The sequence below is a fragment of the Ornithorhynchus anatinus genome, chromosome 8 (genome assembly GCF_004115215.2).
Source record: "Ornithorhynchus anatinus isolate Pmale09 chromosome 8, mOrnAna1.pri.v4, whole genome shotgun sequence".
Lineage (NCBI taxonomy): Eukaryota > Metazoa > Chordata > Mammalia > Monotremata > Ornithorhynchidae > Ornithorhynchus > Ornithorhynchus anatinus.
Window position 1 is genome coordinate 16,849,519 of NC_041735.1, and position 21,015 is coordinate 16,870,533.

A 21,015-nucleotide genomic window follows, 5' to 3' on the forward strand; every position below is an offset into this window, starting at 1 on the left:
TCCTGGTAAGACATGACCTTTCTTGGAATATAAGGAACTAGTTGTTCACACTCAAACACCCAAAAGTAAACAAGTCTTTTGTATTTTTATTCTTCTTTCTTTCCAATGTAAGAGTTGCCAGTTAGCATTTCCACTCCTTCTTATCTGTTGTCATTATAGGAGTCATCAATTATCTAATCTTGATTATCAAATTGGATCTTGTTTGGCTAATAGGGGGATAAAATTGAACAAAATTGGGCAAGCACCTGTCCTAGATGGGCAGACCCAATTGTATTTAGTTATCCAAACTTCCAATTGGCCCCAGTTTCTCTCTGCCTCTTCAACTCCTCGCTTTCATCCTGTCCTTCTATCAGGTGGTTATACGTTGATCTTGGCTTTCCTCTAGTCCTCATTCCTGTTAGTCTCGTTTCATATATTTGCTGCTGTGCCTATAACCCTTTGTAGTAGGTGAAGTTGAACTTGTTTATTGGGCTAAATTTTCTTGGAGCAGAGGCAATTAAGTGATAACAACAAGCCCAGGCATGACAGAGGCCTGTCAGAAGACAGCCGACCTCCACAAATCCACAAAAGGTCATCTCTAGTTATTTTGACTCTGAAGCCACCACCATTTAATACACCTTGAATGTATATAGCACCTTTCCTCATGGGAGTTTGGAAAGCAAAACATGGGCCTCTTCCTGTGGGTTGAGATGGACATTCCCTTCCCCTCTGAATAACAATCAGGCCTTTCCTCCTTTCAGTGTCATTCAATTGAACATATTTATTGAGTGCTTACTGTGTGCAGAGCACTGTACTAAGCACTCAGTGTCCTCCTTTGAGAAGTTTGGGTCCCCTCCCCTTACAAGATGGCTTGAATTTCTGACCATTATTGCTCAGACTGTACTGTCAGAAATATTTGCTCTGCGATTCACTTACATAGGAAACCACATGTTCTCCTGCTTGGTCTGCAGGCCCTTCTTCACTTCTCTTAGGATCTCCTTGGTTGGGATCCTGGAGCCTGCTGAGGGAGGATGAAGAATGTTCACTCTCTAGAGGCTGGGGATTCAAACTCTTGATGTTCTGATGAGAAACCTTTTCATCCAACTTTGGACTTAGGCACTGACCTTCTGCCAGTCTGGGGGATTTGAGCCAACTGGTTAATTTGGGTGCCTCCCGACCTCTCCCATAATCTGATAGGTCTAGAGGTTTGTCCATCAAATAATCCCTAGTTGCCTCATTTGTTTCCCCTTGGTCAGATGCGTCTGTGTCCTCCAAAAGCACATTTCTGTCTGTTTCTTTGAATCCCACCGACATATTTTCCTCCTTCTGGCTTTCTCTGCCCCTTGACTCTGTAGTCTGGAGGGGCAAAGGGAGCTTTTCTTCTGGAGCTGTGGGAACTGGAATTTGGTTTCTAGAGCTCTCTGTTCGGATTCGTAGTTCTCGCTCCTGCTGCTGTGCCAGGAGAAATTGGAGCCTCTCCCTCTGCTCAAGAAATTGAAGTGTTCCCTCCAGTCGCTGGTCCCTCATGTAAACAATAGCCCCAGGAAGGTCTAGAATGGCCGGCTGATCTTCCCAGTCCTGCATCCGGGTTCTCGTCTCCACATCTTTGGTCTGGAACATTTGGGTTGAGAAACTATTTTCTCTGCCTGCAGAAGGGTAGTGACTCCGTAGCCCGAATCGATGCAAAGAGAGGTGCTGGTTGAGGAGGCAGAGTTGTTCACTCCGGGCGGTCAGCTTCAGGGTCTCATAAGATGAAGTCACTTCATGAGACTCTGGTTTACTGGCTCTCAGGTAACTACTTCGAGAAAAAGAAGGAAAGGGAAAGTTCATGTCAGAATTAGGTTTCAGGATGGATAGGGAGCACCCCTTGACCCTAGGTGATGTGTCCGTTCTTTGAGCTCAACTGTGATTTAGGCTTCAGCGCAGATGGGCAAGAGCAGGGACTGAGGTATTTCAAGCCACAGTTCAGTTAGCTACTAGGGCTGGAGGCTTTGTGAGGAACTAGGAGACTAGCCTGAGTCTAGTTGTGGACTTATTTGAGACCTTCCCTAAACATCAACAGCCATTCTGAAATTGCCCACCCTTACCTCTTGTGAAGTCAGGGAGGTGGTAATGTGTGCTCTGGGAAGGTAGAGGGAATGACCTGGATAACTGACCTTTCAGGAACCCACCAGGGTCTTAATTTGGCCCTCTGAAGGGCAGATAGCTTCCCCAGAGGAAGAGAAATGAGCATGATTCTTTGGTGACCGGAGAGCTCTGCATTCTTGCCCTTGCTTCCCTGTCATCATGTCATTTTCTGAGTACTGAACTGGGGCACATGACTGTTTCTGGACTGCAAGCAGCTGCTGGTCTATCATTTTTTAAACTTGGGGTTGGGTGAGATCTGCTTCCTGCCACCAAGGCTTTCTCAGAGGGATAGAAAGGCAGCAGGAACAGCCAAACCAAACATACAATACCTGAAGCTTCATTTTTTAGGCCGAATTTAACTATTTCCTCTTACCTAAAGAAGCGTCTTTGACAATGGGAGCCTGAGGCATGCTCTCTGGGGGACCCTCCCTCTACTTGGGTAAGATGCATAGAAAAGGAAACCAATTTGGAGGGACCTGTGATTTTGAGAGGCAATCCTCAAAAACAAAGTCTATGCCCACTACCATTTGAACCATTTTGCAGACTTGTGGGGAGAATTAATCTCAATTAATCCAAGATGTAATCATGAACAGGAATAAGCACTGTGGGGAGGAGGATTTCTCATCTCTTTCAACAGCTGATTATCTCCCTGATCCAGAAACCCAGAGAGCCTGAAAAATAGCTAGTTTCTAGGATTGGGATGAATATTGAATATTAGGCAATCAATCAATAAATCAGTGGTATTTATTGAGCACTTACTGGGTGCATAGCACTGTACAAAGTGCATGGGCAAGTGCAAAATAACAGAATAACAGAATTGGTAGTCACATTCCCTGCCCACAATGAATATCTGCACAAATGGGGTTACAGCTTGGACAGCCTTGAGAGTAAAGTCAATGGGTAGGCATGGGGGGTGGGAGTGGGGTCTGTGTGTGTGTGTGTGTGTACACACCAGAGAGGACAGGGAATTGAGATACCTGTGATTTGGAGGGAAGCCAAAGGAGAGTCAGCAGGCTGCAGTCCAGGGGAGTGGCAGGGAATGTGTCTGTTGATTGTTATAGTGTATTTCCCAAGCGCTTAGTACAGTTCCCTGCACAGAATAAGCGTTTAATAAAAACAATTGAATGGATGAACCTCAGGTGACTCACCTATCAAGGGAGAGGCTGCGTTCACCTGGTGGCGATGATGGGCTTCTCCTAGTGGGCGGTGGAGTGGTTGTCTCTGAAGAGCTCCTGTCTGAGAGGCAGGAGCGAGAGCCTGGCCTCACCACAGCAATGGTCCCGTGTAACTGGTTGGCTATCCTCTGGGGGTTCTAGAAGAAGAGGGAAATACTTGGGGACAAGATTGTGGCTGCTACCATGCTGATCTGCCCCCTACCTGGATTGGAGAAGGATGATTTTCCAAAATCTCATCCAATGGGGCCTTGGAACCCGTGGCAAATTCCAGGAGGAGGAGAGGGAGAAAGGAAGAAAGGGGGGGAAAAACAGGGAGAGAAGCATTTGTGTAGTTTTTTCCCTCGATGATAATTTGCCTGCATGGCAAAAAGAACCAATTTCCAGTTCTTTAATTATCAGTTCAAAGATATCTTCACCAATGTTACAAATAGGAAATTTAAAACTGTAAGAAGGTTATTCAGCTTCTCATTTTCAGCAGGGCCAGCTGAGTGCCTGAAGTTTTTCCATAGTCCGTTTCCTTCACTAAACGTTTGGGATAGAACGGTGTTAGGGAATTAAAAAATGTTTTTCTGACAATCCATATATACCTGGAAAGAATACCATTGAGTGTTGGAAAAGACAGTTGTGACCAGGCACTGGTCAAGGAGTCATACTGTAGCTTGAGTTTTCTTTAACTTGAGGTTTGTCAGGAATGTAACCCTGCATTATTGGAGAACTGAGAGTACCTGATTTTCTAGTGTTGTTGATGGAAGCTTAAAACAGTCACATGAGTAAAGCTCACTTAGGCTGTTAGAGGCCAATCTGATTTTTTTTGATGGCATTTGTTAAGTGCTTGCTATGTGCCAGGCACTGTACTAAGCCCGGGGATAGATATAAGCTAATTAGGTTGGACACAGTTCATGGCCCACAAGGGGTTCACAGTTGAATCCCCATTTTACAGATGAGGAAATTGAGGCACAGAAAAGCTAAGCGACTTGCCCATGGTCATACAACAGACAAATGACAGAGTCAGGATTAGAACCCAGATCCTTCTGACTTCCGAAATGAGGGTCTAGACCCACTTGACTTTGGACTACAAAGTCTATATTTGTTTAAACAGTTTATTCCACTAAATTCAGTCAGGATCTGTCTTTTTAAAACCACTGTTAATTACTCCTTTAGGTGGTTACAGAGGTCCAGTTGGGAGCTGGGTGACAATGTTGGTTATAAAAACCTATCTGTTATCTGAATTGAAGTTAACAGAGTAATAATTCAAAATACTCGGTTAATCAGGAAAATTGGGCAAATGCCTCTGAGATAAATTAACATTTTGTTTTCTGAATTAGAATTTCCCCAATTGGATAATTCACTTTCTAATGTTAATATTTATCTTTTTCTTTGAATTGTTGAGTCAAGGGGCCCAGAGTACCTTCAGAGCACCTCTCTCTTTACTATTTCTACCTTGATTTCAAATTACTAAGTGCTCTAAGTTACCAAGTTGTTTTTTTTTATGGTATTTCTCAAGTGCTAACTATGTGAGAAGCACTGTTCTAAGCCTTGGAGTAGATTCAGGTGTATCAGGTTGGACACAGTCCCTGTCCCACACTGGAGATCACAATCTTAGGAGGAAGAACAGATATTTTCAAGTTCAGTTAACTAGAGAAGCAGCATGGCTCAGTGGAAAAAGCACGGGCTTTGGAGTCCCAGGTCATGAGTTCGAATCCCAGCTCTACCACTTGTCAGCTGTGTGACTGTGGGCAAGTCACTTAACTTCTCTGTGCCTCAGTTACCTCATCTGTAAAATGGGGATTAAGACTGTGAGCCCCACGTGGGACAACCTGATTCCCCTGTGTCTACCCCAGCGCTTAGAACAGTGCTCTGCACATAGTAAGCGCTTAACAAATACCAACATTATTATTATACAGTAAGCTCAGATTTAGGTCTCATCATGGTAGGACAAATTAAGGTAAAAGGGATAAATTTCAGAATTAGGAATTCAGACCTTGGGGTGAGAAATGTCCTATTGAGATTAAATTATTTATATTAATGTCTGTCTCCCCCTCTAGATTGTAAGCTCGTTGTGGGCAGGGAATGTGTCTACCAACTCTTTTGTATTGCACTCTCCCACATGCTTAACATAGTGCTGTACTCACCCTAAGTGCTCAATAAATATCATCAATTGATTGAGATGTCATATTTCCATTCTCGTATATTAGGGGATCAAACCATTTTAATCAGATAATAATAATAATGTTTGTTAAGCGCTTACTATGTGCCGAGCACTGTTCTAAGCGCTGGGGTAGACATAGGGGAATCAGGTTGTCCCACGTGGGGCTCACAGTCTTAATCCCCATTTTACAGATGAGGGAACTGAGGCACAGAGAAGTTAAGTGACTTGCCCACAGTCACACAGCCAACAAGTGGCAGAGCTGGGATTCGAACTCATGAGTCCTGACTCCAAAGCCCGTGCTCTTTCCACTGAGCCACGCTGCTTCTCCAAGAGTTACTTAGAGTCATTGATAGAACACTTCAGGTGTGTGTGTCAGAGGGAAGTAGTGAGTGTGGCCCAGTGGAAAGAGTACGGGGCTGGGAATCACAGGACCTGGGTTTATAATCCCAGCCCTGCCACTTACTATGTGGCCTTGGGCAATTCAGTTAGCTTCTGTGTGTCTTAGTTTCTTCATCTGCAAAATGGAGATTTAATACCCATTCTCCCACCTATTTAGACTGTGAGCCCCATGTGGGACCTGATTATCTTGTGTCTATCCCATTGCTTAGTACAGTACTTGGCATATAATAAGTGCTTAACAAATATCACAATTAGCATTGATTCTCTGTAAATATAACTCAGTTGGATGTCATCCAAAATGCAGCCTTCAAACCTTACCATTTCCAGAATTCGCATCTCGGGGAGAGGTGTTCCGGTGGAAATTTTAGTGACTGGAGAAGTTCTGAATCCTGTTGACTTTTCTTCAAATACATGAATGGGTGAGCAAAAAGAGGGAAAGGTAATTAATTACAGTTTAAAAGGATTCAGCTTCTCTGAGGGGCTACAAGGAGGAGGTGCCTGGAAAGCTAAAAACAGATCAATGGCTATTTTGTGTGTCTTGTTTCAAAGGAAAAACTCTGGAAGAAAGCTACAGTGGAATATCAGTCATCTACTTAACAATAATGTGAATTGAGACCAGTTTGGATAATTAAGAAAAAACCAATTGGGTGGACGGAATGAAATTTGATGTGCTTCTGCTTAAGAAAGCAAAACTCAGTCAGGTTGGGTTACCTGAATTTTTGATGATTAACACTAGCTCCAGTTACAGGCTGTTTGGGTTAATAGTTTTCTGCATCATTAAGTAAAAATATTTACCAATTGAAGACCTTTATCTACTTTCCATCTCCACTGGCTTGGAAAGACTATATAATGCTGTAGAGAAGACATTCCCTTCTCACTCCATTTTCCCTTCAGTGCTAATCTGGGATTGAATGGACCAAACTTCCCTATACTGTCCTGAAATCCCCCAGCATCCTCTTGGTGGTCCCCTACTTTTTGTTCAGGGTGCCCTCGGGCACACCCCGTTAACTGTACCTTCTCCCAACTGTGCACGGGGAAGATATTCCTCTTCAGCATCTCTGCTCACAGGTTTCTCAGTACTGGCTTTCCTGTTGACGGGAGACAGTAAGGACAAGGGCGAATCAGGGGTGGAGCTGCTTTCTCTGGATATGGTCCTGTGGTGCTTGGTCCTTTCCCTGTGAGGGTGGGAGTAAAACAAGGGAGAAAATGAAACGAAAATGAAAGCGGAGATCACCGGCAATTTGTGAATTTAAGGTGTTATCAGTGATACGGCAACACTTTGAAAAATAAAAAAAACTATACGAGTTATTTTGATTATTTGAAATTTTAAGTGCCAGATTTAGAGGAGGAAGGGGCTGGGTGGCCACAAGCAAAAGAAGCAACTCCCTGAGCATTCAGTGAGTCACATGAGTCGGGGCAGGTAGCTAGAGTGTCCAAGTCCAAGGCTCTTCCACTCAGGCGACAATGGGAGTGGGGGGACCACAGCAGAGAACTCTCCAAAGCTGAAGAACAAGCACCTCTTATTTTGTAGAGGTGGCCTTCCCTTGCATTTTCTAATTTGATGCCTTTTCTTCCTCCTACTTAAACTGGGAGCCCGCAGTGGGACAGGGACTTTGTCCGACCTGATTATCTTGTATGTATCCCAGTTCTTAGGACAGTGCTTGACACAGAATAAGTGCTTATTATTATTATTAATACTATTAATAACTGAATGATATCTTCCACCTTGCACACCTGATCCTATTACTAGTACTACTAATAGTAGGATCAGGTGTGCAAAGTGGAAGATACCTTTCAGTGATTGCCGAGACAACATTACTTTGGCAGTTTTGTCTTTTCTGGGCCCATGTCTTTTGTGGGAAGAGCACAGGGAGAATAACAATAATTATGGTATTTGTTAAGCACTTACTACGTGCCCAACACTGTTCTAAGCACTGGGGTAGATACAAGGTAATCAGGCTATCCCATGTGGGGCTCACAGTCTTAATCCCCATTTTACAGATGAGGTGACTGTGGCATAGAGAAGTGAAGCGACTTGCCCAAGTTCACACATCAGACAAGTGGCAGAGCCAGGATTAGAACCCAGGTCCTTATGCCTCCCAAGTCCATGCTCTATCCACTAGGGCCTCACCTGCTTCTCTGTGTTGTTTCTTCAACTGCAGAAACAACTTTCCACAGGGTAAATGGGTCCCTGGTTCTTCCTCAAAGGAAAAGCACAACATTTGAGCCCCTGGGAAAGATCTGCCTAAAGCAGATCACGTCATGTGGGGAAAAGTTATATCAGCAGAAGAACTGAATAGGGATTAGGAGGGAGCTAGATCTGCCCAGAATAAGTCAGACAGACAGACAGACTGACACTCAGGGCAACTGGTGGAAAATAGCATAGCTTAGTGGAAAGATCACAGGCCCTATGAATCAGAGGATCTGGGTTCTAATCCTGGCCCCACCACTTGCCTGCTATGTGACCTTGGGCAATTTACATAATTTCTCTATGTCTCGGTTTCCTCATTTGTAAAATGGGGATTAAAAACCTGTTCTCCTTCCTACTCAGACAGTAAGCCCCGTGTGGGACAGGAATTATGCCCGACCTGCTGATCTTGTATCTATTCTAGTGTTTGGCACAGTGTTTGGCTAAACACACACTATTATTATTATTGTTACTCCTATTATTATTATTGTTGTTGTTAAGTCAAAGTCAGGAGGGCACCTCAACATATCGACTCATTCTATAGAGGTTTAAAGTGCAGATCAGCAAGCTCACAGTCATTAGAAAGAAATATGTTCTCTTTGAAAACTGAACATCCCCTTCCTTGGTTTGGCAGTAACCAACCTATTGGAGAAGAGATCGCTTGTCCTTCCAAAACACCATGGGGGTTGTCTTGTTCTGTGAGGGTAATACCATTGACTGCATGTTGGTTTGATACCAAGGGCTTGATTGCTCTGTTTAGATTTGGGTCACAAGAGGAATTTTCCACTAGGAAATTCCTCTCATTAATCCATTCATTCATTCAATTCAATAGTATTTATTGAGCGCTTACTATGTGCAGAGCACTGTACTAAGCGCTTGGGATGAACAAGTCGGCAACAGATAGAGACAGTCCACCCTGATCTGTGCAAGCCTTGCTGTTGATTGGTAACCAGTATCTTGTCTAATGTTAATTACTTAATCTCTTGTTTTGCAGCCAACGTAGAACTCCATTTAATTTAAACTTCAGTAGTTAATTCATGGGAGCCCCTTTCTCTGGGGAGAGAGAGAGAGAGAGAGAGAGAGAGTGTGTGTGTGTGTGTGCATGACCTAGTGGAAAGAGCATGAACCTGGGAGTCAGGGGACCTGGATTTTAAGGCCAGCTCTGCCACTTGTCTGTTGTGTGACCTTGGGCAAGTTGCAATTTCTCTGTGCCTCTGTTTCCTCATATGCGGAATCGGGATTTAGTTCCTGTTCTACTTCCTACGTAGACTACGAACTTCATGTAGGACTGATTATCTTATATCTACCACAGCTCTTAGTACAGTGCTTGGCACATACTAAGAACTTAACTAATTCCACAATTGTTACCATTATCATTTCCAGGTTCAGGAGCCTCCTCCTTTCCTAATAGTTTACACATACACGTTTGACCCTGTAAGTGATAGGAATAAGAACTGGGATGAGAAAGGGCCATTCACAATGATAATTTCTGAAAGCTGATACTACTGGGGGAGAAGTTATTCTGGGTCAGAACACTGGACTGTGAGCTGGGGTTTCTGTAGACCGGATTTGGAGGTCTAGAACCTCCAGCCTTACACATCTTGTGGTCAAAATTGGGGACTCATCATGTCCCCGAGGCTTACTCCAGGTTCTGCAACCTCTTCAGTTCCTCCTTCAAATTTTTGTTTTCTTCTTTTAGGCCGTTCATTTCATTGGCTGCAAAGACAAAGGAGTAAGAGAGAGTCCACTGTAGAAAAGAGTCAGGTAGGGGACTGGAGAGTTGAGTGCTCAGAAAGCCCAGGACCAGATCCTGTAAATGACGCACTTTGGGAGGACAGGGCCGGTAAGGTAAATTACTCCAATTCAGTGGCTAGAAGAGATAATACAGCTTCCCCATTATCAACCCTCCTGCCAAGGGAACTGTTTACTTACTGGCCAGTTAGGGAAGGATTCCTTGGTCTCTGGAGCTAGGTTGCCCATTCTGAAAAATGGGGATGGTGAAGGCCCTCAATTGACATTTGAGAGTTCTTAGGAGACGATGCCATGTGTCCACTGTGTGACCCTGGGTAAGTCACTTCATTTCTGTGTGCCTCAGTTACCTCATCTATAAATTGGGGATTAAGACAGTGAGCCCCATGTGGGATACGGACTTTATCCAAATTGATTGGCATATATCTATCCTAGCCCTTAGAACAGTGTCTGGCACATATTAAGCGCTTAACAAATATAAATAAAAGACGCCTGGCAACAGGCCATGATGAGCCACAGGGGCCATGAGGTGTGCTCGCTGTGGGCAGGAAATGTGTCTGTTGTATTATGTTGTAACTGAACATACTGTGGGTTAGTGTTGAGAGATCAGTCAATACAGTAATACAGTAAGTACTCAATAATTGACTGACTGACTTAAAATGGGAAAAAGAAGAATGTAAAGCCAGAGCTCTACCTAGGTGGCCTTCTCTGAAAGAAGGGAGCCAAGCCCTAACTTCAGGAGAGATTCACAATGGGTGGCTCCTCTGTGCATGCCCCTGCCAAGATGGCAGGGAAAAAGTCAGACTGGAAAGACAGGTGAAGACAAAAGGAAGCTCAGTCAGTCTCTCTGCTCACTCAGTCTCTCTGGCTTTACGAGCTTTCAGGGTGAAAGAGACGCTCTCAGCCCAGGGGTGCTGGGGAAGATCAAAAACAAAATGAAAAAAAAATGAAAGAAGCCCTGGTACTTCAAAAAAAAAACTGTTCCCTAAACACTGCCTGCCTACAGAGCAAGGCTGTTCAGAGGCCCAGAGCGAAATACCCCGTGTGGGGCCTGGAGTGCTGCCATATGTTAGGAACAGATTAATCAGTTGGATGCTGCCAGATTTTCATTTACCAAGTGGAACTGCTATAAATTCCCCTTTACCCCCATTCTTTTTTTTCCCCAGAGGAGCCTTATCACCCAGTGGGTTTGGGTCTCAAGGGACTTGTTTTTCTGGTCTACTGTGGGATATGTAATAGGATGCTTAGTCTACGGCCATTTTTACTCCTCACTGAAGATGATAGCAAGCTCACTGTGCTTGCTATATTTGGGTTAAAGCGGCTCAGGGACTAATGGTGGCCCATGAATTCTCAGATGCAGAGAGACCTTATCCCAGTCACCTTCCATCCCAGTCACCTTCTACCTCCACCCCACCGTCACCCCAAATCAACACCTGCTCTGCACCTGTATGGACTGCCCCAAACCTTCCACTCCTTTGTGCAAGGCAGCAAACAACATAGGCATGATTTTGATGCCAAACACTAGTATTGCTGTGTTGAAGCCATTTGCAGTCACCCAGGGTCTCTGATCAAGAGAGGTTCAGAGAAACCTGAAAACTACCAGGCAGATTTTAGGAGATTTAGCTGCCGGTAATTCTCACTTCTGTGGGGGTTAGAAAAACCCTGACAGACTGTTTTAAAATGCAACTGGTGCAATTTTCATTGGGACCCTCCTAGGACTTCTTCATTGGGAGCCTCCGAGGACTAGCTCTGTGGGATTGTTGAAGGAAGATGAATCCCTAGACTAGGTTTCACATATGCATCAAAATATCAGATCAACCCCCAACCTGAGGTTGTGATACTCAGTTTTTGAGCCAAACTAAATGCCACTGGGGGCGGGGGCGGGAAAGGTCAGAAGTCAGTGTGGCTTACTAAGGATGAAGATGTGCTGCAGACTTTGGAAGTGGGAGTTCTCATACTCATGCTGCTTTTTCTTGGCAAGTTCCTGGGTGACCATACACCGGTCGCAGAGGCCCGCTCTCAGCCTGAAACAGGAGAGTCACCCATCAGTTTACCCCAGCCTGACAGGACAGGAGTTGCCCTTCTCTCACCCCTTCTCCAATCAGATCCCAACAGCATCAGGGAAGCATTAGGTGGAAGGAAGTGGTCCCATCAAAGCAGTGTGATTTAGTGGATAGAGCATGGGCCTGGGGGTCAGAAGGACCTGGGTTCTAATCCCGGCTAGGCCACATGTCTGCTGGGTGACCTTCGGCAAGTCACTTAACTTCTCTGGGCCTTATTTACCTTATCTGTAAAATGGGGATTAAGAGTGTCCCCCATGTGGGACAGGGACTGTGTCCAACCTGATTAACTTGTTTCTGCCCCAGGGTTTAGAACAGTGCTTGGCACATAGTAAGTGCTTAGTGAGTACCATTATTATTATTATTAATATTATTATTATCAAGACTGTGGTCCTGGAGAGAGTCACAGGATTCTTACTTCACCCTGCTCAGGTTAAGAAGGATGAACCTCAGAACAAATTGATGGATCACTAGGCATGTGGGTGATAAGCTTTAGACTGTAAATACACTGTGGGAGGGGAATGTGTTTGCCAATTCTCTTGAATTGTACTCTCCCAAGCACTTAGTACAGTTTTCTGCACATAGTAAGCCCTCATTGATGATGACGATACTGTCCAAGAGTTTTCTATTTATCAATAATGATTTCTAAGAAATGACTGATCTCTCAACACTAACCCACCTCCCCCAGTTCAACGAATGCAGTGAAAAGAGCTTACCTATTTTCTAGTACTTTTACATTCTCCTTAAGGGCTTTCTGCTGCTCCCTTAGCTGGTGGTTTTTGGCAAAAAGTTCTTCAATCCTCTGTGAGTCGCTATTCAAAAGACAAAATAAGGAAGTTTCAGCATTTCTTTCTAAGACCTCATGCATTACTCTGAAAGTATGCTTGCAGATAGATTTATACCCTAATCCAAGTCCATCTTGTATACATGAAGTCAGGCTGACCCTCGCCAACCAAAATCCATCCCACCAAGCACTTAACAAGTACCATTTAAAAAACCCAACAACAACAAAAAACAACACCCGAGTCTCAGCAGATAACCAGGATGGGACATGAGGTACCAGGCAGTATCAAGTATGAGAATCCATGAACAGGCCAGAAAAGAGGACAAAAGCTGGTATTTGATGGAGAGCCCAGGGATACAGATGGAAGGAGCATCAGGATATATGGCTTTTAGATTCTTCTTTGATTTTCCACTCTTTTGCCAGCACCACCACAGAGCATTCATTACATCCCCATGTGGATCTCTGATGCTCTGGGTATTGGGCAAAGCACAGTTCCTAGCTCCAGGAAACTTCAATCCATGTAGGGAGGGACATGGGAACTGAGGGTCTTTGTGTCATGGGGTTAGTTATGTACCCAAGCTGCAAGTTTTGCTCGGCTGTTGTTTGAGACACGAAGAGCTTCTTTTCTGCTGAAGTCCACCCAGATAACCCCGCCCCTCCCTAGTATGTAAACCCAGCTCCAGTTCCTCCCCCACCATCCCTGGTTCCTGTGGTTTTCCCAAAATACCTTCCTGAAACTTCCCCTTCCCACTGCCTTTCCAGCCCTCCTCCTCATCACCCCCTCCATTCTTTTTCTATTGGTTTAACTGATTTGCTTTTTTAAGTAGCTTCAGTGAGATGGGTTCTATTAAGGACCTGGCTGATGTCATTGCTGCCACCTACCCCCGCTACCCCACCATCCCCCTTGCTTCCATGGCTGGTGCCCTTCACCTTCTGGGGCTGCAAACTGCAAGGTCAGGGCCAGATTGGGGCAGAATGTGGGGAGAGCAGGAGCCATTGACAGCATCGGAAGCAGGAAGGGAAGAGCCGATATGGCAGCCATGTGGGAAGAAGTGGCTGTTTGGAAGCTTCCTCCTCCAGCTCTGCCTCCATCAACATCACCGTCATTACATCCTCTAAACTATAAGCTCATTGTGGGCAGGGAATGTGTCTATTATATTGTACTCTTCCACACATTTAGTACAGTGCTCTGCACACAGTAAGTGCTCAGTAAATACGATTGACTGACTGACTCATTGCTGCTTTTTTCTCCCCCAGTGCTGTCCTGGACTGGCCTCAGCACTGGCCCTCCAACTTAGCCCCAGTGGGTGGGGACCACAATCTGTGTACATAGCAGTGATGCGGTCCATGATGTAACCCATCAGCACTGGAACTCTTTAAAAGAAGATAGAGAAGGGATGGGACTGGGGAGACTGAGGGTGAATTTGGGGTGCCATAAAGTGGGGACAAGGAAAGCCAGGGAACTGAGAAGGCTGGGAGAGGATGGGTGAAAGCAGGGAGGGATTGGAGTTATTTCCCTAGTGAATTTGGAGAAGCAGACTTCTTTGAGAAACAGTGTGGCCTAGTTGATAGAGCATGGGGCCTGGGAATCAAAAGGACTGGGTTCTAATCCCAGCTCTGCCTCTAGTCTGCTGGAATGACCTTGAGAAAGTCACAATTTTTCTATGCTTCAGTTACCTCAACTGTAAATTGGGGGTTAAGATTGTGAGCCCCATGTGCAACATGGGCTGTGTCCAGAGTGATTAGCTTGTATCTTCCCCATTACTTAGTACAGTGCCTGGCACATAGTAAGAACTTAACAAATACCATCAAAAAAGTAATTTCCATGGGGATGAAGTAGAACAATGATATTTTCCTTCTGTTTGAAATACCAAGTGAAAAGAGCAAGCACCAAGTGCCAGTCTAATACAAACTCATTTAGTCAGCACTTTCACTCCCTATTTTATGCCACTCAATTAAATTAAAGTAGAAGAGGAAGGAGTTTTTTACCCCTGGCTTCTCCCCACTTCTAAATACCTTTTCTCTAATGCTACTGATTGAGTGTAGGAAAGTCTGAGAAATGAGTTTGAGTGCAAACTGGAGCACATGCTTTCTCTGGCTTCTGAAACTTCACCAGGAGTCTTCTAGGAAAATTTCTTTGATGAATTTCTGTAAGCTAAAGTTGGCCAAGAAACACCATCCATCCCTCTCGCCGCGTGGCTGTTCAAGTAGATGATACTCACCGACACTTCTCTGTGTTCAGCTCTGTCAGCTTTGTCTGCAGTCCTGAAAGTAGTGAAAACAGGTGAATATTCTGGCCCTTTGGAGTGAAACTGCAGAATCCCAATGAGATCCAAGGGGTTGTTGAAATAGAGTGACACGAGATAGAGTTTGTGCTGAAAAATATTATGACTGCAACAGTGGACCACAATCTTGTTTTCTTCTCCTAAATGGACTGGGTTTTCTGACCTGCCTTTCATAATGTATAACTGCTTTTGCCCACTTTCCAGAACCATTCACTGGCTAACTGGAAAATCCAGCTAGCAAGTGAGACCTTTCTCCCCAAAGTGATGCCTGCCTTCCATTTCTTTTGTCTCTTTGAACATTCTTTATTTTTCAAACCTGCCAACTCCACTGGATTGGATTAAGCAGGAACCTTCGGTCTGAGTTTCTCCAAAGAAGATTCAAGTTCAAGGACACGATTTAGTTAAACCTTGTGGTTTAGAAGGGTGAATTGGAGAGAGCAGGTAGGAAGGAAAGCATATCAGCCTGGTGATAATTCATTAATTGTCCAATGGGGGGAGCTGAGTACCTGATGCTTTGTCACTGTTTCCAGGTACTAATAGCTTGTTTCTTTCCGATGCAAATTCACCTCATTCAGCTCGCTAGTTTCCCTCATGTTTAATGTTTCCTGCAGTTATTTTTCAGATACTATAAATTCTGGAACACTGAGCTGCTTAGTGGAGAAGCAACACGGCTCAGTGGAAAGAGCATGGGCTTGGGAGTCAGAGGTCATGGGTACGAATCCTGCCTCTGCCCCCTGTCAGCTGTGTGACTGTGGGCAAGTCACTTAACTTCTCTGTGCCTGTTACCTCGTCTGTAAAATGGGGATTAAGACTGTGAGCCTCACGTGGGACAACCTGATTACCCTGTATCTACCCCAGTGCTTAGAACAGCGCTCTGCACATAGTAAGAGCTTAACAAGTACCAACATTATTATTACTGTAATACAGGCAATGTGTCAGGAAATTTTTAGAGGGGAATTTTTTTATATATTCCATCCAAGTGACAACAGATGACTCTCAAATCCTTGAGTGTTCACACCTATGACATTCTAGAGGGGGAGGGAATAGATGTTTCTCTCGATTGACTCAATGAGATCAGGAAGGGGGCGAGATTTTTGGATGAAAACCACACAAGATTGTATTTGATTGTGCTTGCTATGAAATTCCGAGGCTCGGTAGTTTCCTGTCAGTGGCTTGGGGGAATAGAGAAATGTGCGGTCTTCATAGGTAGATTTTCTGGAAAAATGCTACCTAAAAGTACACCTCGTCCTGAAACGTTTCAAGTATTTTAGGCTAAAATATTGCCGCCATATAGTGTCTGCCTGAAATACGACATTTGGATCATTTCAGGCCAAACTGAACTTTTGAGTCAGAATGACCTAGGTAATTGGTGTGTGCAGCCCTGAAGCAGCGTGGCTCAGTGGAAAGAGCACGGGCTTTGGAGTCAGGGCTCATGAGTTCGAATCCCAGCTCTGCCACTTGTCGGCTGTGTGACTGTGGGCGAGTCACTTAACTTCTCTGTGCCTCAGTTCCCTCATCTGTAAAATGGGGATTAAGACTGTGAGCCCCACGTGGGACAAGCTGATTCCCCTATGTCTACCCCAGCGCTTAGAGCAGTGCTCGGCACATAGTAAGCGCTTAACAAATACCAACATTATTATTATTATTACCTCAGAATGCCCAGCCATGAAGATGGCTGTTTGGCTGAGCCTATAAGTTCTTCCTTGGCTGGCTTTTGAAATAGGAGTGGGGAGCCTGGGCCTGCTACCTCCAGGAAGTAGAAGAAGGGTTTATTGAGCGTGGAATCCACACATATGAATTTTCCAGATAAATGACGCCTAAAATGCACCTTTGAATGATCTGGACAATTCAGGAAAAGAACATTTCTGTTCACCTGAAATTTCAGGAAAATTCAGACCAAAGTTTATTTTTGGGTACTGAATTATGCAGATAATTTCTTCTTATGTCGTGGTCTCCATCTGTGTTCCCTGCTTGGGTCTAGGTATAAGAACTCAGTTTCTGCCTCTGGGTCCCGAGCTTGTCCCGCAGGCACCTTGGCATTTAACTCCTCACCGCTTTTATTTGCAAAAGACTTTCCACTGGCTTACAGGTAGATCAGGTCCATGAGAAAAATCGCTTTTGTTTAAGGAAGCATAGTTCCAGGTTTGGGGAAAGTTTAATAAGCAGCAATGATGGAAGCAGACAAAAACTGCTGGGGCAGAGAGCAGGGAGCGGCAGCAGAGGTGGACTTCAAAAGAACTCCAAATAATAGAAGCAGCGTGAGAATAATAATAATAATAGTAATGATGTTGGTATTTGTTAAGCGCTTACTATGTGCCGAGCACTGTTCTAAGTGCTGGGGTAGACATAGGGGAATCAGCTTGTCCCACGTGGGGCTCACAGTCTTAATCCCCATTTTACAGATGAGGGTACTGAGGCACAGAGAAGTTAAGTGACTTGCCCACAGTCACACAGCTGACAAGTGGCAGAGCTGGGATTCGAACTCATGAGCCCTGACTCCAAAGCCCGTGCTCTTTCCACTGAGCCACGCTGCTTAGCATGGCCTAGTGAATAGAACACTGGCCTGGAAGTCAGAGGACCTGGGTTCTAATTCAAGCTCCACCACTTGTCTGCTGAGTGACTTTGGGCAAGTCATTTCACTTCTCTCTGCCTCAGTTACCTCATCTGGAAAATGGGGATTAGGATAGTGAGCCCCATGTGGGACAGGAACTGTGTCCAACCTGATCAGTACTTACCCCAGTGCTTAGAAGAGTACCTAACACATAGTAAGCACTTAACAAATAAGCCAGTTCTGCACCATTATTATGTAGAATCTAGATGTACACTCATTATGGCCAGGGAACATGTCTACCAACTCTGTTATATTGTACTCTCCCAAGCACTTAGTACAGTGCTCTTCACATAATAAATGCTCAATTAGTATGAGTGACTGAGAAGCAGCATGGCTTAGTGGAAAGAGCCAGAGCTAGGGAGTCAGAGGTCTTGGGTTCTAATTCTGGCTCCACCACTTAACAGTTGTGTGACTTTGGGCAAGTCACTTAACTTCTCTGTGCCTCAGTTACCTCATCTGTAAAATGGGGATGAAGATTGTGAGCCCCAAGGGGGACAGCCTGATTATTTTGTATCTACCCCAGTGCTTAGAACAGTGTTCGGCACATAGTAAGCGCTTAACAAATACCATCATCATCACTGTACTCTCCAAGTGCTTAGTTACAGAGCTCTGCACACAGTAAGCGCTCAATAAATATGACTGAATGAATGAATCATTGAAATATAGTTAAGATCGCTAATGCCTGGCTTCCTTATCCATAAATGCAATCAATCAATCAAATGCCTCCCGAGAACGGCTGCCCAGGCTGTGTTCCCTTCCCAAGATAGAGGATGGCTCCGACAAAGCAGTACCAGTTTGAGGACATCCAGGGTGTGCCCCTTCACCTCAGGTAGGCTTCCCTGGCTTTGGGGAGCCAAACAAAGTGCTTTCTCCTGCAGATGCCTGGAGGGCTGGGCTTGGGCTCATGCCTCCACAATCCAAGCACCTCTGTTGTTCACCGGGCATGACGGAATGACTTCTGTCATTTTCTGTTGGTCCCTGCTTATTGCCTGTTGTGGCCTTAACCTATCTTTTTTTTTTTTTGTAGTGGTATTTGTAAAGCACTTATAATGTGTTAGGCACTGTACTAAGCACTGGGATAGATACATTGTAGTCAGACTGGACACAGTTCCTATCCCACATGGAGGGATAGTAGGAAGAGTAGGATTTAATCTCCATTTTACAGAAAGGAAACTGAGGCACAGAGAAGTTAAGTGGCTTGCCCTAGGTCACACAACAGATAGGTGGCTATCGGAATTAGAACCCAGGTCCTTCTGTGGTCTAGCGAGGGGTTGCTCACAGTTCTAGCACTAAGGATGACAAAAGTGGGCAAGGGCCTGAAGTGCTAATGGAAGAGTACTAAGAGTATCTGCCACCCAATCTTTCCTTCCTTGGTACCCTCTGACCTAGTTCTCCACCACCATCCATCCAAAGCCCAAGCTCTGCTCAGGGTCCAAAGGACAGTTTCTGAAAATATGGAATCACAGGAGGCATTGTGACCAAATGGAAAGAGTTTGGGATTAGGAGTCAGGAGACCGGGGCTTTAAATCCAACTCTGCTGCTGGCCAGCTGTGTGACCTTGGGCAAGTCGTTTAATCTCTCTGCCTCATCTGTAAAATAGGGATATAATTGCTACTCTCCCTACATCTGATTCTGTGAATTCCTTGAGGGACCAAGATTATGCCTGATTTTATTATATTGAATCTAGCCCAGAGCTTGGCACCTAGTAAATTCTGAATAGATACCATCGTTTAAACACTAGGAACACTCAAATATCCCCTTCGCTCTTCCCTCTGCGCTTCTCCCTTGCCTGAGATGGCCAGGGAGTGGGAATGGAAGGCACCAGCATTTCTTGCCTTCCAGAACAATGAAGTAATTCTGGAGTAATTACAATGAAGTAATTTTTGCCACAATTGAGCACCACTCACAAGGCAAACATCAGGCTGGGTTTGGGGATTCAGTTCGAAACTGGGTCTCCGTATAGAGGAAACTGGGTTTGAACAGAAAGGCTCTTGGAATCAGGGAAAAATTTGGCTGCATTTCTTACCTAGGACTTCCTTCTCATGGATGTCCTTCAGCCTACTGAGAGACTCAGTGAAGCTCTCCATGGCCAGGGCCTTCAGCCTGGCTCTCCCAAGCCCTGGGAGGGGCTGCTGCCCTGGGGGCTATTCCATTCTGGTCTTTAACCTAGAAGAAAGAAAAAGGAATCAATGAACAAAGCTTTCAACAAGGACCCTTTTTCTTTTATCAACCAGTCGTATTTATTGAGTGCTTAGTGCATCTAGAGTTTTAATCGATCAGTCAGTGGTCTTTATTGAGTGCTTACTGTGTCCAGAGCACTGTACTAAGCCATTGGGAGACTACATTGCAACAGAGTTGTAGACAGGTTCTCTGCCCATAAGGAGCTTACGGTCTAGAGGCCAACAGAAAAATTGAGCAGTTGTTTAGTGGATTTGATCATCACAGTTGCTTGAAGAGTTAATCTGGATCATTTGGGCAACATTATTATTAACCAACATTATTATTATTATTATTATTTGGGCAAAAAAATCCAGAACACTTGATTTTTGCCAATAGTGGGACTTGGTATGAACTTTCCAAATAATTGCAGCACATCATTTCACTTGGCTTATGCAGTTCACCTATGAACACATCTGTAATTTATTTTATTTTCATGCCTGTGGTTACAGCACCAATCCCCTCCCTCTTTCCTGAACGTGATCTCACCTCCTTCCCTGGTCAAATGCCCTCTTCTTTGAAGCAGAGTGGGCAAACTTGAGGGGTGTACTAAGATTTCAAAGTTGAACTTATTTGCAGATAGTCTGCCAAAATCAATGATTTCCCTCCAAATATTTTTAATGTGCCCTCCTCTCTGAGTACTTGGGCCTGCTGAGAGATGAGGAAAAATAATAAAGACCCTTTCTCTATTTTACCTGAATCAGGTGAATTTGAATAGGGAAGGTAGAGAAACTCAGGAGCAATCAAGTGAATTCCTGAGAGATGAGAGACATTTTGCGTATGTTTATGAAATCCTAATTCCTCCCTTGGCCCATGGCCTATTGACAGCTTTGCTGTTTGGGCACTGAAGCATGACTCTTCTGAATGGATTTCTCCTACCAGACTTTTCTAACATTCCATTGTCCCTTTCACTGATGAGATATTCCTCTTCTTCTCGTCCTACCAAATGTGAGAATGGGTGGGGGAAGGGACTGGGGGTTTGTATTGAAAAATAAATAAACAAACCAAAAAGGACAATTCTGCCAATCCAGCTCGTAGTGCAGTGAGGTAAGAAGGGGCAACCAACTCTGTCTCTAAAGCCCCATATGCAGCAGAACCAATCACTTAATTCTGAAGGTGGTCAGCACAACAGGGACTGGACTGAACATAGGCAAGACAAGATGGGTTTTCTCCTGAATTTTCATCAGAGTTATTTCTTCCTCAATAAGCCTGGGTGGGTGACAATTACAAAATTGGGACCAAAGAAAATAGCATCCAGAAGAAAGGAAAATGAACCACTCAGTGGGCCGGTG

The 21,015-nt window shown here is 44.6% G+C and overlaps 1 protein-coding gene across 1 annotated transcript in view; it reads right to left on the reverse strand.

Annotated features, from left to right (window-relative positions):
• The window catches only part of RBBP8NL (RBBP8 N-terminal like), a 31,794-nt gene extending 12,139 nt beyond the window's left edge, over positions 1-19,655 (reverse strand). The window contains exons 1-9 of the mRNA XM_039912890.1: positions 19,533-19,655; positions 14,833-14,875; positions 12,543-12,638; positions 11,678-11,790; positions 9,661-9,733; positions 6,844-7,004; positions 6,148-6,230; positions 3,255-3,418; positions 916-1,774 (exon numbers count right to left, since the gene is read on the reverse strand). Of these exons, the coding sequence (XP_039768824.1) occupies positions 916-1,774; positions 3,255-3,418; positions 6,148-6,230; positions 6,844-7,004; positions 9,661-9,733; positions 11,678-11,790; positions 12,543-12,638; positions 14,833-14,875; positions 19,533-19,593 (1,653 nt within the window). The 5' untranslated portion in view covers positions 19,594-19,655. The remainder of the gene's footprint in view (positions 1-915; positions 1,775-3,254; positions 3,419-6,147; positions 6,231-6,843; positions 7,005-9,660; positions 9,734-11,677; positions 11,791-12,542; positions 12,639-14,832; positions 14,876-19,532) is intronic.
• Between the last annotated feature and the right edge of the window lie 1,360 nt (positions 19,656-21,015).